General features: G+C 39.4%; 1 protein-coding gene across 1 annotated transcript; it reads right to left on the bottom strand.

Moving 5' to 3' along the window:
* Positions 1–2,105: 2,105 nt before the first annotated feature.
* LOC103696457 (mechanosensitive ion channel protein 6-like) lies at positions 2,106–16,759 on the bottom strand. Its single transcript, XM_008778097.4, has 5 exons — positions 14,560–16,759; positions 10,839–10,962; positions 10,457–10,750; positions 10,164–10,366; positions 2,106–2,746 (listed from the first exon to the last, which is right to left on the bottom strand). Exons 1-5 carry the CDS (start codon positions 16,542–16,544, stop codon positions 2,461–2,463), a joined length of 2,892 nt encoding a protein of 963 aa, XP_008776319.2. The 5' UTR covers positions 16,545–16,759; the 3' UTR covers positions 2,106–2,460.
* Positions 16,760–17,218: the final 459 nt, after the last annotated feature.

The following is a 17,218-nucleotide window of genomic DNA, read 5'->3' as shown; positions in this document are numbered from 1 at the left end:
CCTCTCTCTCTCTCTCCCTCTTGTTTGGTCTCACAAAGGCTGAAACAGCACAGAAGGATTACATGTCCAGGGGGAGATTTAAGGTGATGATGATTTCTGGAATTAAATGCTTGCCTGTTTAGAAGGCAAAAGAGAGAATAAGGCTAAAGGAAAGTTAAGGGTGCAAAGCTTGAAGCAAACAACAGGTTTGTGGGGTGTAACAGTGGATTTACATAAAGAACATGCCACATTCTCTCCTTTGAGTATAATGCTTTCTCCACACAGCAAGGAAAGTAGAAAAAGAAAGATGTTTGAAATAACATGTCCAAGGATTGGAGTCCACGAACTAATTAAGGAATTTGTTAGGTGAGATGAAGAAAGTGAGCATCAAATGACGTCATATAAGAAGATGTCCATCCCTTTTCTTGGGTAACAACGGTTCAATTTTTCATCAAATCTATGCTATCTGCACTCGGCAATGATAGAACTAGTTTCAGTTCTCAAAAAAAAAAAAAAAAAGGAAAGAAAGAAAGAAATTTCCAGAGCCAGTTTCTTTCTAAACATACAAACTCTAGAAAGGAAGGTTCACAATTGCTTGCACATGGAGAGGAATCAAGGCTGGTTCAATAGTCAAGGTCATATCATATAAGAAATAGCTGCTGATCAAATTTTTTTTGTCTGCTCGAAGCACTACATCTTCGAGAAAAATAAATGAATGAAAAAAAATGAATTAAATGAAAATCCTAGTTTCTAAAGGATTGAGTTAGCACAGGTTCATCAAGGATAAGAGTTCATCTGGCAGAGCAATCCAACAGCATGGTGCTGGAGAAGAAAACTCTGAGATATGGTGAATTAGATGTTTTAGAATTGCATGTTATGACATTTTTTATAATCCAGATAACCCAACAAAAATAAAGAGAGAGCAAAATAACAGAGCCTCTGCGAGTTATCCAACAATGGCATTACTACATCTCAAACCTTTCTGATGAACTAGGTCCACTCTTCAATTAGTCATAACTAAGGCCATTAATCAGTCAAGACTAGTAGCATATCTACCTATCATTGTTAGAGATGATCATCGTCACACGAAACCTAGATTTTGGCCAGATGGCACCCCGTCAAGCAAATACCGGCTAGAACATTGAAATCTAGCAACATGTATGCCCAACTTATTATCAGAGATTCCTAGAAGTTAAAAAAGACACGAGGGAGTGACAGAATAGAAGCCCTTCTACCTAAATCACAAGTCATTGCCCGAAGAAACAAAATATGGCAAGAAGACAAATTATCATGACATTTCAAAATATATCATCAATAAGATCTTTATTTGTATGCAGAATTAAACTCCACAACAATGTGAAGCACACAAAACTTTCTGCACCTCTAGGCCACATTCTCTAACACCTCATTCCAAGTCACAAGCTCTACAGCATGTAATCAAACACAAAATTGCTATTAGAAGTCCATGCGAACGAGGTTTCTCAAGGATGCAGACGAGGACTCTCGAGGTTGCTGTGGAATTAGGAGTGTTGTGCAATGTCGCACTGCTTCCCATTACCCTCAGTTGGATTTCTGCATGGAAGAGGAAAGCAGAGAGCAGAGAAGACTACCACAGGAGCAGCGAGTAAGAGAAAATAAAGTGTTATAGTTTCTGATCTTAAGAGATTTTCAATTAAATGGAGGAAGACCATTAAGGCCTTCCTCACCCATTATTTTCCTCTCTGCACAGCACACGTAGAGTAGGAAACGGACCAAGCTTGGAGAAGACCAACTTTGACGCCAATTAGGTAATCAGGTTTGCACCAAACTGGGCTGAGGGGCAGCCAGAGAGAGGGATGGTTAAAGGCCTTCCCACAGCAGTGACATTCCAACGCAAAGTGAAACTATAATTGTTGATGAGGTGCTTGAAGCAGTGGGCATGGAGGGGGAGATGATCCCCAGCAGCTTTGATGGAGAAAACAATACAGAGATACACAGTAGCTTCTTCCATGTTCTCAGTTCCGGATGGCAATCTCCCTTCCCTGATGTTAGATTGCTCTGGATACACTTTTTAAGCATTTTACTCCACAAAATAAAGAGGGAAAAGAGAACTTAAAAAAAGTTACAAACACACAAGAAACTAGATGCACAATGTCAAAACTAACACATCATATGTTGTGTTTGCTACTATTGAGATTACCATAAGTGATAAAAATGTTTATAAACACATTAAACACTTGAGGTTGCAGCTAAGACTACAATTACAAATAACAAGCTCATCATATTTAATAGCTCTTCATGTACATAGGCTGATCCACAGACTTTTTTAGTGCTTATTAAACATGTGATACCAGAACTTACGGGAGAAGGAAAAGCAAGAAGCAAAAGCCGCGTGCTAGAGTGGTGAAATACATCACCTACTCAAGCCCCTCTTCGGTCGCCGTAATCCTTCCCCTGTTTGGATCATATCTAAGTCAGAGATCAACAATCTCAGTCACAGGATCAGTTGAAAGTCGACCAACTGGATGGTAGGCGCGTCGAGGTAACAGCAGGCATGCCTCGGACATTCACATCAAAAGGCAACATCCGGTACTCGATGTCAAGTTCTCTCAAGATTCTGATCAACTCCTGAAGCACAAGCTCTCTCCTTGCCCACCTGAGCCCCATATCCTGAAAATTCATGCGTTGACGCATCCAGATTGATATTCTCAATCTGTTCATGTCATCCACATCCCTGAGAACAACTGAAGGATCATCGTACCAGTGTTCCTTCTTGTTCACCATGTATCTGCAACAGTTGTAGAAATTTCACTCAGGTCAGTAGCATAAATTTACACTTTTAACCATAATAAACAAGAAGGTTGGACAAGAAAAAATTTAGGTTAAAGCAACATGATTAAGAACAGAGAATTTCTTAGGCTGTCTGGTTGTCAAGTTTTATTAAAATGGATTTATATAAACCTAAAATAAGTGTCCCCTTCCACAGAACTGATTTTCTATAAACTTGCAGATCATAAAATTTTGAAGAAAAAAATCAAAAAAAAAAAAAAAAGATTTTATGCAACACAGTCTTTCCCAAAGATTTTTGACAAAACCTCCTTCCAAAAATCTTCATATTTATGTGAGAAGAAAATTCACAAACAACCTTCTTAAAAAAAAAAAAAATCAGAGACAACCAAATAGGCCCTAATCTTCCCCATTTTCTCTTTTCCTTTTTTTCTTCCAAAACAATGTTATCTTCTTCTGCCCCTAGTTGAAGCTTGATTACACCATACATTCAGACTACATGAACTAAAGATGATTACAGTGATAGTAACCATTAAAGAGTTCGTATTAATTCATAACAATCACTGTAAAAGATAACCAGATTGCATGGAATGACATTTACAGTTCATGCTTGTGAGAATACTTAGACATGGGATTTGTTATCCTATGAACATCAGACAATTATTCATTGTAAGAAACCAGCAATTTGAGCTTGACCAAAAATGGATCTGACCAGATAATTACGGTTCTGATTCTGATAATATAATGGATGTTGACATCAGGTATAGCAAAACAAAGTTTCAAAGAAAAAGTAGAGATCATGCTTATAAGAATATTTAGACATGCGATTTGTTATCTTATGAATATAAGACAATTCCTTGTAAGAGACAAGCAATCTGTCTGACAAAATTGAACCTCTTACAGATAATAAAAATTCCAGTTCAGATAACAGAATGGATTTTGACATCAGGTATAGCAAGACAAAGTTTCAAAGTAGAGCAAGAAACAGTAACAGGCTAAATTGTGAAGTGAATTCTGATTCAGAAGTGCAAGAAACTTGAGCTAACAGGATGTGGACTTTCATGCCGATGTGACTGAAGACTTCATAAAACCATCATCAAACAGTCAAAAGTAGAGATCATGCTTATGAGAATATTTAGACGTGATTTGTTATCTTATGAACATAAGACAATTCCTTGCAAGAGACAAGCAATCTGTCTGACAAAATTGAACCTTTTACAGATAATAAAAATTCCAGTTCAGATAATAGAATGGTTTTTGACATCAGGTATAGCAAGACAAAGTTTCAAAGTAGAGCAAGACACAGTAACAGGCTAAACTGCGAAGTGAATTCTAATTCAGCAGTGCAACAAACTTGAGCTAACAGGATGTGGACTTTCATGCCGATGTGACTGAAGACTTCATAAAACCATCATCAAACCATCATGGTTTACTTGTTATGTTTATGGTGACCACTGGTAAGAGATAATGCATTCAACTGAGTCGTCTTATGACCTACCAACCAAATAATTAATTGTCCTAAAACACTATTGAATATGAGCAGTACATTACATACAAAAACAGCATGACAATTTTTTAAGGTGGTGGTGAAAAGAATGAAGCAACTTATCTTAATTAATAATGAAATCCATAAATTTGTAAATTGACAATATGAAAAACATGACTTCAATTAACAATATCAGGATTGGAAGGACCAAGCCAAGATTGGAAGCATCCATTGGCAGGATAATATTACGAAATTTTGAAAAAAAAAGTCCACAAAATAAATAAATAATAAAAATAGATAGATAAATAAATAAATAAAAACAACACAGATGATGGGGCCATACTGACCAATACTAGCAGTTGGTTACTAAAGGAGTTCTAAGAAAAGTATTGAGCTGGTCCTGAAGTAGGTAAACCTCAGTTGTCTATCATTTAGTAAATTATTAGGTTGGTTTTGGGGTTTGATGCAGTATTGAATGCACAAGGATGTGAGAACCAGATTAGGACATGTAATGAAGTCTAGGAATATCCGACTCATGGAAATGTTCCAACATGGATTCTTCAAGGTGGATGCATGAGTCTAGGTAACAACTTTCATGAACACAGTAGCTGTTACAACTCAACCTCACCCAAAAAGGCTAGCTGGAAGGTATTATTTGGATTCTTGGGCCCTATAAAAGTACCCAAAATCTACTCAGTACATAACCGATACTCGAATGGATCCTTACATACTCCTCCTGTTTAAGCCCCGATGTCCTCATCAAACCAAGGTCCAAACTCATTTAAATCTAATCACAAGTACTACAAATCCAATCGCAAAAACTATGATCAGCTCGTGGTCAGCCCAAATGAGCTCATGCAGCAATATCCCCTAGTCCACAAGGCTATAGGCCATGTGTGCTTTGATACCATTTGTCACAACTTAGGACTTCACCTAAAAAAGCTAGCCAAAAGGTATCATTTGGATTTTCTAGCCCTATTTAAGTGCCCAAGATCTACTTAGTACATAGCTGATGTGGGACAAAACATATGCTCGCATGGATCCTTACCGTAGCTTTTATCTTAAAAAGGTACAATTGCTTTGTTTCTTTCTATTTTGTTTGATATAAACTCTAATTTGTTATGCTCTTTCTTTTCCCTCCGAACATACATCCTAGTATCACTTCTCATGCTATTTTCACGTAGAACAGAAATCATATTTCCAATTTGTTGGGGAGGTAATAAAACATAGTTAGCTCTCAACTCTTCATGATTTGAAATTCAGGACTCACCTTTAAGGTGGCATGCTTTGATACCTATTACCAGATTTGGTGGTTCAGTAGATTACTTTGTTGCAACTTTAGGTAAGTAACACTTGCTTTCCTCTTATTGATCAAAATTATTCTATCCCTGCTGTCAAATTGCCTGATGATGAGAATACTAATAATAATAAATGGTGTTGGTATTGGAACTTTAGAAGGAAGTGAAGCATGAAAATGTCCTTCCGTGAAGCACATATGCTAGATATCTACAATTACAAGACTCGCCCAAATGAGCATGTCAGAAGACAGCGAGAGCACACAATTTATTTAGTGTCCACAAACAACTTACATGCTCATAAGAATACCTAACAGAATTAATGAGAAGATAATGAACAAGTATTAGGTCTCAAAACTACTAAGATTTCAAGGCAGCATTAACAACACCAATTTGGATGATCATGTACTGGAAACAAGTCGGACATGATAAGTGGCAAAGGCAATGCTAGGACAGAAGATATATGATACCAAGTATAAACATTAGGATCCCAAAGATTCCATTGAAAGGAAAATCCTATGCTACATAATAGACAAGAGAATACTCATCATGAAAGGTGATATGAAGCAAATCAAGTTATCAAAAGTAGCAGAAGCATATGATAAAATGAAGCAAGGTACGCCATACTGTATCGAACCAGATGGTATGCAACATACAGTATTGTCCCATACCATCCGGTTTAGTACCGGTACACCGTACAGAGGGCATACCAACACTCAGAATACTGAACAAGCTTCCATATCGGATGTACTGACACAGTAACAAGATGACACTAGTACGAGGCCCGGTACTAAGACGAGTATCTTGAAATGAACTAACAAAATAAGATATCAATTGTGAGTTCCAATTGAAATAGCCCAAGACAACTTGAACAAGAGCAATGTGTTAAGTGTTAAAACAAACTCTATGACAATGGATAATATACATCAAGGTTCGTCGTTTCGGCACCGTAACCCATACAGGTATCATTCTATTACATTGTCGATACGCTTGGTATGGAGGCTGGTTCGGCATACCAAGTGTTGGTATATCCCCTATATTGCATACCGATTCGGTACCAATACAATATGGTCGGTATGCACCAATACCAACCGGTATGGCACACCTTGATATACATTTAGAATTATCAGAATCAAAGAAAGCACACAATTAAGAAGACTATATATATTGACAAATTGGAGGTGCTCACAACTAAACCTTTTGAAAGAACTTAAACAACATTAAAAGTTGAGTTTGAAAAAATAATAAAAATCAAGGACCAACTTTCATCCATAAGAGAATCCATTTTATTTTCACTAAGTTTTCTTGGGAGATTACTGTTGGTCACCTAGAGTAGTTTGGGTAGTTTTCAGTTAAAAAAAGTTAAAGATTCAATCTACTGATCTAGTGGTCTAAATTACTTTGAGGGTTTCAACGTGTTCAATTTAAAATCTTTGTATAAATATCATGGATATGGCTGTAAGCATAATAAAATAATGTAAATTTGAATCATCATCATCATCATCATCAACACCATTCATGTCTTTTCCCATCAAATAGGGGGTCTGCTATGGAGCAAAACCCAAAGTTAAAAATGAATTGTTATTCAAATAAAACAAAAGTAGGTTAGTTTGAATAACAATTTCATTGTTTAAGCTCTAGATGTGTTATATACTATTGTGATTTTCATATTTTTATTGCTCTTTTTTCCCCTATTCAAAATTTTCTTTCTAATTAAAGTCTTTTGGATGTTGATAGCGCCATTAGCGTCATAGCTTGGTGCTTGCTGCATCATATTTTACTAAAGCTTGTATATTTCTACTGCTTTGAGGATTCTTCTGAAAGAGTAGATGCCCTACAAGCCAATCGCAATATGTATTGCGAAGGGTTTTCTTTTGATTTTCCAAATTATGTACATGACATTTAAATATGAATAAAGGCATTGTGTTTTATCATATGCTGTTGATTATATTTGTGATAAACTCCTTACATTAGGGCAATGGTTTTGAGGCTATGATGAGATCATACTAGTGAGACCTAAAACCCTAAAATCCTAATCTTAAATATTTCAAGTCATTGGTACATTGAGTCGGGGATCAATGTTTACCAGAAAGACTGGCACATCTTATGTATGCTCGATGCAGAGGGTGATTGATCTCACAATCACTTGTGTGGAGACACTAATACAAAGATGTGGGTGCTCATTAGAATAATGAGTTCACTGAATTGACCTACAAACAGAAATCTTATGAAATCTTACTTACATGTCAAAAGATGATTCTCTTAGTGGGAGTTGTGCAACTGATCCTATGACCTGAAATCACCATGGTATCTTGTGCACATGAACCCATGTTTTGGTTTATATTCATTCATGACAATAAGTTGTGTACGAGATCTTCTGGATATAGTGAATTGTGTACGAAGATTATGAGTAGGTCAACAAGGAATTAATCACTTCTAGTAAGAGAAGATAGCATCCTATTTATTCTAATCATATGATAATTCAGGAAGCCTTTGATCAAAGCAGAATGAAAATTAGAAAGAGTTTCTAATGTTTCATTATTTGAATTATCATTAAAAGATTGAGAAAGATATGAATATGAAATTGAGTTTGACATATATTCATACTCATATACATATTCGGGATGCAGTTTGATTAAAGGATTGAATTGCACGGTAACTTGCCACTGAAGGGTATTTTTGGTATTTCCACCAAATTCCATATTTTCCGGGTAGACATGACACGTTGCTAGACGTCAATCTTGTCTTATAGGTTTGATCGAATTAAAGAGTTTAATTCGATCACCAATTAGAAAGGATTCTAATTGTTAAGTTCGGGTTCGCGCAGTTTGGACTTAAATCGATTAGAAGAGTTCTAATCAAGTTGGGTCAACTCGCACTCACACCTATTGCTGGCTAAGTATGAAACCCAATGGGTCACACACAAGAAAACTTATTAAGGATCTAATTGGATTAGATCATGTTTGCAAGATAGACATCCTAGCAGGTGTTGCAAACCCTTAGCTCTTGATTCGAATTGGATTCGAATCTGATTCTTAATTGATCTAATTTGATTAGATCATGTTCTAATATGGGTTAGCCAAGAGTTGACACCTAATTGGCTTGGTTTGAGTCTAATTGGATTAGATTTAATAAATCATTCAATCTAGACCGTTAGATCTTTGATCTACCGTTGGATGAAGACATAATGGAGAGTTGGTTTAACCCAATTGGATTGGGTTAGAGGATGGCTATCATAATTGACCATTGGATCTTAATCCCACCATTGGATGAAGACATAATGGATCAAGTGAATGGCGCCTTGCATTGGAGCCCTTGGATCATCATCATGAAAGATCAAGAGGTAAGGCATGATGGACATGTGATTGGCATGTGCTGTTGACTTGGTCAAAATATGGCACCACATGAAAGGACATATCATTTGATACACCTCCTCACTTGATCTGTGCCTCCTCTTATTTGATATGGCCCTTTAGATGATGCCCTTTCATGAAAGGATGTGTGGATGGGATGCATCCCTTGGAGATGCATCCCTACGCCTATTATAAATAGGCTAGCGCTCCATGGGTTTCATTTATTCCAACTCCACCGCATTCTCTCTCCCTTATCCCTTCTTTCTTACAAGGCTTTGTCTCTTTCTAGCATTGCTTCTAGGGTGTCCTAATCCAAGACAAGGTGGTCTTCTTTAGGACAAAAGGATTAGAAGTGATTTTAGAAGGTGAAAGAAAAATAGAAAGGAAGGAAAGCAAGCCATTAGAGTTCTTTAGAAGAATTCTGCATTAAGGATCAAAGTCTTTGGAGCTTAAGACTTGAATTAAGTTTTCGTGTGGATCACCGTTGGAGGGCGGACACTTGGACGCCTCGTGGAGATTCTACAAACTTGGATTTAGCGTTAGAGGTATTCTTCTATTCCTATATTTATATTTATATGTTATTTGATTGTTACCATTAAGGTGATCTAGGTTAATAAGGGTTTCATGTTAAGGGACTTTATTAAGAAATTTTTTAAAATTCCTAGATTCCGCTGCGCATTATAACATGCTAAAACCCTACATCTTCTTATTCATGCAATTGAAGGACAATATGGAGTAATTTACTACATAAGGAATGGATGAAAAGAATTTATACACTAGCAAGAAGGATAAAAAACAAGCTAAGAAGGAATCTTATTGGTATCATGAGTCAACTTAATCAAGTAATGCAACTGATGTGTTTAATTGCATAAGTCATGATCAGCAGTGAAAAGTCGATTTGAAAATAAGGCTACTGCTTACATAGAAGGTTGATTATGCAGTTCAGATTTCCTTAAATCAACTTCTTGTCAGTGTAAGTTCTCTAACAAAATAGCAAGGATGACATTGCAAGCATCCAAAATATTATGTTATTCGGTCCACAATTTCAGGTTTGAAGATTCAACTAACTGGAGTTAGCATGTAGAGACAAGTGAGTTATAGAATTTCCAAATTGAAATGTTATATTCACATTTTTTCCCTTGCTTCTCACCAGTTTCTTTTTTGCTTCTACTTCTACAGGAAGAATAGAAGTGACAGAGGATATGTTAAATTTAATAAAAATTAATATCTGACAACAGTCGCCTAAATATTTTAGGTCAGGAAAGTATTAATTCTTATTCTTACCCTATTATCCTTTCCCTCATTATAGCGAGTTTCTCCACCGGAGTTGCAACATGAACACAGAAGTCAATTGCCTCCCCCATATCTGGGCTTCGATAGAAATTGCCAATGAATTTGGTAGCCAGTACACTGTTCGGATAAATTATCTTCTGGTTGTCATACCTCAGAAAAATTGTTGTCAATATATTCATCTCCTCAACAATCAACTGAAAATTAGAAAAATTAATTTCAGTAACTCATGTATAAGAATTGAAACAAAGCCATCAGCACACATGACCCGTTTGGTTCCTTTTTACCTGGACACCATCCACTTCACAACGATCACCAACATCAAAGGGGTGCATCACAAACAAGAAAATGATAGCTTCAAAGACTGTCTTCAAAGTGTTACCAAAAACAAATACCGCCAATAAAACCTGAGAACTAATGAGATAAAAGAAATGGGTGGTTGCAACGCCCAGAATAAGTAGCCAGAGAGCAAATACGATGATGCCCACAATTATGTTTGCCATTTGGTGGAGTTTGTTCACTGCAGTTTTCGTGTCATTCAGTGTCAAAGAAAGGGCTCTGCGTTCTCTGAATGCATTAATCTGCAGTCCAGGCAACAAAATTTTACACCATCTGTGCAAGTCTTAAGAATATTTAACACACTGAGATCTTGTGAAGCGCAATACAAACCACCCAATTCTTGAGAGACTTCCTGCTAACCCTTTGTTTTTCTTGAGCTCCTTCAAAAAAGCTCATTGTCTTCTGAGCTTCATCTTCCCTCATGAATCGCATAAGGTCCTCCAAATAGATATACCTGAAAATTACACCTCAACCATGTTATTGATGAATTAACAGATGACTGCCGGATAACAAAAGGAATAAACTAAAATTCGGAAAGATGCTAGCAAACTTTCTAGCAGTGCTACACGAAAAACATTTACATTACATTTTCTTCCATGTGTAAAATTTTAGGAACCATATGAGGAACTTACAAGAATTTAAATATCCCAAAGGATACTTACAAAATGAAGATTATCTTCAATAGTCATGTTCACTATGACAAAATTCTATACTCACCATAAAATTTTCGACCATGCTAGCATGGGTGATGAAACTTGGGGCACAAGTGTATGGATTTTCACATTCCATAAGGCATCAAAACCGCCCCACCCTCCTCCAAAAAAAAAAAAGAAAAGACCGGGCATTGCATTAGCTACACAATGACGAATGTCATCACATACAGGGTGTGTACTCTTGACATAATACATGTACCAATTTATATAATGAATAAATTAACAGATATTCATCATTCAAAACATATTATGACGTGTCTACCTAGTTTTGATGTGATGGGCTGGCATGAGTCAGCCTGTTAAACTTGCAGGTGGACCTTGGCTCAACCTCAGTATACTACATCTACAAACTCATAAATGAATAAATAAATAGAATAGATCATGTTTATAAACACAATAATAGGGATGCAAAAGTGCCAAGTCATGGCGTGTCAAGATCTTCCTGAACCTAGGCCACAAAGCATCTCACATTTTGTATTTTCATGATTGGATTTTCTATCTTTTTTATGCATTCATATTCTTGTTATTAATTAGTTTTCAATAAACCAATTCACAAGTCACCAGCCACCAGTCAAGGCCCTTCCAATGCATGTAACAATAAATAAATTTTGAATAACTCCAGATTAATGTCTCTCAAAAAAAAGAGAAAAAAAAAACTTCACATCAATGACCAAGAAAGCAACATATAGAAGGACCCGACTAAACAATGAAACTTGTTACTGTAATTCAGATGGCAGAGATCATCATTGTAATGGTGACCATGGCAATGAAACCTATGAGCCAAAAAGGCCAGTGTTCAAAGTTAAGCAAAGATTGGCAATGTGAACTGATGACAAAGATGTTAGCTAGAAATGGTGAATACTGAAACAAGACGACATTGCAAAATCACTAGTTGAAATATGCTAGAATGCAAGATATTGTTTGATATAAGGATATCATTTAATATAAGAAACAAGCCATGGGTGATTACAGTGAATGTCAGCTCCCTTGGGACTCAACTGAAAATATATCCTTGTTAATCAGATCTTAGTTATTAAAATATCATTTTAACAATCTAACTTCATCAGTTATTAAGAATGAATTGGTGGAAACCAAAATTGCCTCTAAGATCTTAATTTTCTCACATTTCTCTGTCTTCCCTCTTGATTTCATCTCTCTGGTTATTAGGAGCATTCATTACTTTCCCATGCAACTCAATAAGAAGATCAAGCCATAGGATGGAAAGCAGGCCAACATGGGCATTATAGGCTCTAATTTAGCTCTGTTTGTTTTTCTCCAAGTTATTTTAGGAGTTAAAGGGCCTTTCCACAGTAATTTTGAGTTATCAAGAATTTTTGTATAAATTCTTAGGCCCTCTTTGCTCAAAAGGCTGAGATTATACCTCACAATACTCTCTCTTTCATCCAAAACCTATTCTTGTCAGCATCAGTTCATTGACGTCAGAAATTTGAGTGGCCAATTAGAGTAACTTGATGACCCAACCATCTTAGAAAGAGAGGGAGAGTACGAACTTGCAGCCCATCGCATCCAAGAGAGGGAGCGCCATTCCTCTGTTCAGGCAGCTAAAAAGATGAAAAAAGAAGAAAGAGAGGGAAACAAGAGACACAACAAGGAAAGAGGAGGAAAATACAGAAAAACAAATATTAAAGAACATAGAGAAAAAGGGGCCAGTCATTTAAACAATCAATCAATCCTTTCTTAGTCAAAGTTTGTTCTCCCAGGCCTTTCTTTTAATATTGACTGTTGATTAAGGAAAGTCTATATGGCTTGCAGGTTCTAGTTTTACAATATAGAGGGATGTAAAATTCAAATTGGCAGAAATTTGAGGAATCTGTTTTCTTTTTCTACCTTTCTCCGGATCTTGTTTTTAAAGTTTTGTTTGATTTTTGACTAACCTAGGTTCCAAGTTCATCACCTGCAGAATGCAGATTTATTCTCAATTATTGGAATCTTCAGCAAGTAGCAGAATATTTCTGGTTTTATTAAAAAGAAACTAAAATGAGAAATAAAAAATCAAATACTACAGGCCTGTTTGTTCTTGCTTTTGTTTTTCGTTTTTGCTTTCAGAAACCTAAGAAGAAAAAAGAACTAGACTGAATATCATTTATGATGAAAACACTTTAGTTTCTCAAAATTGTTTGTAAAATATTTAAAGCTTTTGGAAGCTAAGATTTGTTGCTTTCAAAGTCCACCACTCTATAGCTTGCAAGGCAGTGCGCCCCCCCAACCTCCTCCTCCCAAAAAAAAAAAAAAAAAAATTCTAATTTCTTGTAAAAGTTGCATGCAAAAATCATTAATTTTTGGAAATAATAGGTAGCACTAGTTGCTGGGTTGATTACATGTCGTAAGAACACTGAATTAATAAATGCACGCATGAATGAAGTAAAGTTCCACTCACATAGAAAGATGTACAGAGTCAAGCAAGAAATTAGAACTAAGGGAAGTAAAGTTCCAAAGATTGAGCTCTAAAGGAAATTATTATAAAAACATTTTATGTGAAAAGATGATGCATTAATCAAGGAAATAGACAATGAAAGGAATGGTATGGTGGATATTTTGTAATAAAATAATGACTGGTCAAGAAGAATATAGTAAAGAGAGAGACTAGTGTAGCACGAATAAATATTGGAGCAAAGGGAAATAGTTTGGTCTGATATGATTGCTTGCTTTCTAGACCAAATATGGGACCAGAAAGAAGGGTCTATGTCCCTGTAATCAGGTCAAAATGCCATAAAAAAGAAGTTGGTATCCAGAGAAGAATACCTTCAACATGAAACGGTGGCTAAGTAGGAACAACTACTCCAAGCCAACATATATGGAAAAGGCTTGCTGTCCATGTCATTTGCATTGTTTCGGTTGCATCCTCTATTAGCTTAACAAATATTTAAAAATAAAAGAACACAAAGCGAAGCCAAAAACATTTAATTAATAACTCAAGAAATTACCTTGTTGCAGCTCATCATGGTGCTAGTTAAATTAGTAAGGATATATGGATATTGTTTTCCTTATGAAGTCTGTAAAGATAGTTTCTTGCAATGTGGCCTTATCTTCAAAACTATAGAACACACTAGTGAACCACGAAATTGTTCGGAAGAAGGCAGAACGTATCAGATGCAATGCATGAAGATGGAGGCGACGATTTCCTTACCAAGTTTCTAGGAATTGAGAAAAAGCAGTTTCTGTTTAATGGACTGTGAAAACATTTTTACCACCACAACTCCTTTAATTTTTCATGAACAAGCAAGAGTAACTAAATGGAAAAGGACAGCGTAACGGCACAATGCACAGAGATTCTTAATAAAAGGACAACCAAATTAAGAAGTAAAACAATGACTTACTTCTCGCCACGCTTGGCCACATTATTGAAGATCTTCTTGGCAGCAGCCTTCGCCTCATACTCGCTCTGTATCTGTATTGCCGATTCGTCCATTCCTCCTTCCTGTGCTGCATGCTCGTCGAGCGTCGTTAGCGTCCCATTCCTCACGATCCTCATCAGCCTCTTCATATTCCAAGCCGAAATGTTGTTCTGGTTGAGCTTGTGGAGCTGGTCAATTGTGATCCCCTCCTCCTGCTGCTGCCGGCCGGCATCTTTCCCAGAAACCGGTCCCGAGACCCTGATGCTCTTCCCCATCTGCATGCTCTTCCGCATCCTCCCATGGCTGCTGCCCCCACTCCCAATCACCCGCCCACTCTTGCTTGGCATCGCAGCCGCCCGAAGCTCACTCGGTAAAGTGGCGCCTGCATTCTGGAGCTTCTCAACCTCGGCCATCATCCGGTCCTCCTCATACTGCGCGTTCTGGATCTCCACAAGCGGCGGCCCGGAGAGCGTCTCGATCACATACTGATTGAAAAGTGCCTCTTGAATGCGGTCGAAGTAGGTGCTCACATGGAACGACGATGCCAGGACCTTCACAAGCAGCGTCTTGACAAGGCGAAAGACACAAGCAACTAGGAAGCAGAAGAGCACCTTGGTGACATAGGGGAGCATCTTGGTGTTCGTCTCACGCTCCACCTTCTTGTCAAGCAAGTACTGCCAGGAGACGAGGACGAGGCCTAGCCAGAGGCAATTCTGCACCGCTTTCCGGACGCCGTAGACGAAGTAGAGCACACGCTTGCGGAGGGTGAAGTTGCGCTCGATGAAGAAGACGACAATTCGAATGAACCAGCCGGAGACGAGGCGGCCGCAGATGAGCACGAGGACAAGGAGCTCCCACTTCCAGAGGTGGAGGCTCCAGACAGTCTGCCGCTCGAGGACGGGGATGGAGAGGCTGCAGGCGAGGGCGGCGATGATGAGTATAAGGCTCACCCACTGGAGGATGGTGAGGAAGTCGAATTTTGCGCGCTTGAACTCGTCGGGGATGTCCTCGTCGACGAAGGGGTCCTCATCGTCCTCCTCGTAGGCCTCCCGGGACTTGCCGACGAGGCCGGACTTGAGGATGCCGGACTTAAGCTGGCCGGACTTGAGCTGGCCGGACTTGAGCCGGCCGGACGGAGGGAGCCCGCCGGACTTCTTGTCGTCTTCGGCGGCGGCGGCGGCGGGGGGCGCCGCCGCCGGGGGAGGCGGGTCCATGAGGCGGGAGCGGGTCTTGACGCGGAGGAGGGTGGAGGAGGGGGCGAAGGTGGCGTTGGAGGTGCAGCGGAGGACCTCGTCGGCGGCGGGTTCGCTAGCGGTGGGTCCGGGGGAGGCCTTGAGGCGGCGGGGGCCGCCACCGCCGGCGCCATCGTCGTCTTCGGAGGAGGAGAGGGAGCGGTAGGAGCGGCGGGAGGGGGGGTCGGCGGTGTGCTTCGGGAAGGAGACGCGGTCCTTGGAGCCGTTAGAGGACGACTTCTTGAGCTCCTCCATCTCGAGGTCCATGTCGAGGGCCATATCGACGCCGGAGGCCTGCTGCTTGCGGAGGAACGAGCCTATAAGCCGCGACGGCGGGTCCTCGCTGATCTCCGTCATCGGCCGCTGCTGGTTCGGAAAGCTGAATCCAGCGCCGCTGCCTCCGCCGTCTCGCGATCCGAGGCCGCCGCCGGGTTCCTTCCAGAATTCGTAGCTAGATTCCCTCCAGACCTTGCTGTTATTATTACTGTTGTTGTTCATGTCTGTAGTGGGGATGGAGGAGGGTTGGTCGGAGACGTCGCGGCTGGTGCCGTCGAACTTGATGACGACATCCCGGCGGGTGCCGTCCACATTGACGACGACATCCCGGCGGGCGCCGTCGTCGGGCGGCTCCTTCAAGAGGATGGGCTGCTGCTCCTGGTCGGAGGAGGAAAAGGTCCGTGACGAGGAGTGCTTGTGGGATCCGTGGGATTTGAACGATCGCCGGAGAGAATCCATGGAGAAAGAAAACAATGCCGCCGCCCTGTTCTACAATAGGATGGATGGAAGAAGATGGAAGAGAGACAGGGATTGGGATTTGGAAAATGGGAGAAAGAAAGAGAGAGAAACAGGGGGAGGGGAAAAGCTGGGGAAGAAGGAGATGCTGAGCTTGCGACACAGATACACGAACTCCATAGGGGAGGATGTCCGTCCGGCCTGTCACGCGTAACTGGGCCTTTCATTAATCGCCACGTGGGAATCATCGTTTTGGGTATTTGGCTGGCGCCGGGTAGTTTTTTCTATACGGTTCAAAATTACGGGAACGTGTCACATGGAGCGCACCAGCTGGCGTTTCTGGATTGGTTCAACCGGCCAATCCACCTTCAGACAAAAAAAAGTAGCTTTTGCCTTTCTAACTCCGTGAGGTGATGGAACTGTAAGGGCTCGTTTGGTTCGCGGAAAGTATTTTTCCTCCTAGAAATATGATTTCTGAGAATCAGATTCCTAGGAAGAGGATACCTAAGAAAGTACTTTTGACATGTTTGGTTAACCATGGGAAAGTGACTAATTTCCAAAGTGCTTATGTTTGGTTGACCATCCACTTTCCTAGGAAAGTTATGTATAATTCCTATTATGCCCTTAATAAAAATTAGGTCTTTAATGTCTCTTTAATGCTTCTTTAATGCTGAAGG

Source organism: Phoenix dactylifera, unplaced genomic scaffold (assembly GCF_009389715.1).
Source record: "Phoenix dactylifera cultivar Barhee BC4 unplaced genomic scaffold, palm_55x_up_171113_PBpolish2nd_filt_p 000414F, whole genome shotgun sequence".
NCBI lineage: Eukaryota > Viridiplantae > Streptophyta > Magnoliopsida > Arecales > Arecaceae > Phoenix > Phoenix dactylifera.
The sequence above is the reverse complement of the archived record's forward strand: the minus strand, read 5'-3'. Positions and strand labels throughout refer to the sequence as shown.

Bases quoted from the DNA above. Each gene is read 5' to 3' on its own strand.
- LOC103696457 (XM_008778097.4), bottom strand. From the start codon at position 16,544: ATGGATTCTCTCCGGCGATCGTTCAAATCCCACGGATCCCACAAGCAC. The intron at 10,963-14,559 runs GTAAGTCATTGT...TGTAATTTTCAG, and splicing joins GTGGCCAAGCGTGGCGAGAA to GTATATCTATTTGGAGGACC. The intron at 2,747-10,163 runs GTAAGAATAAGA...CAACTGTTGCAG, and splicing joins ATGAGGGAAAGGATAATAGG to ATACATGGTGAACAAGAAGG.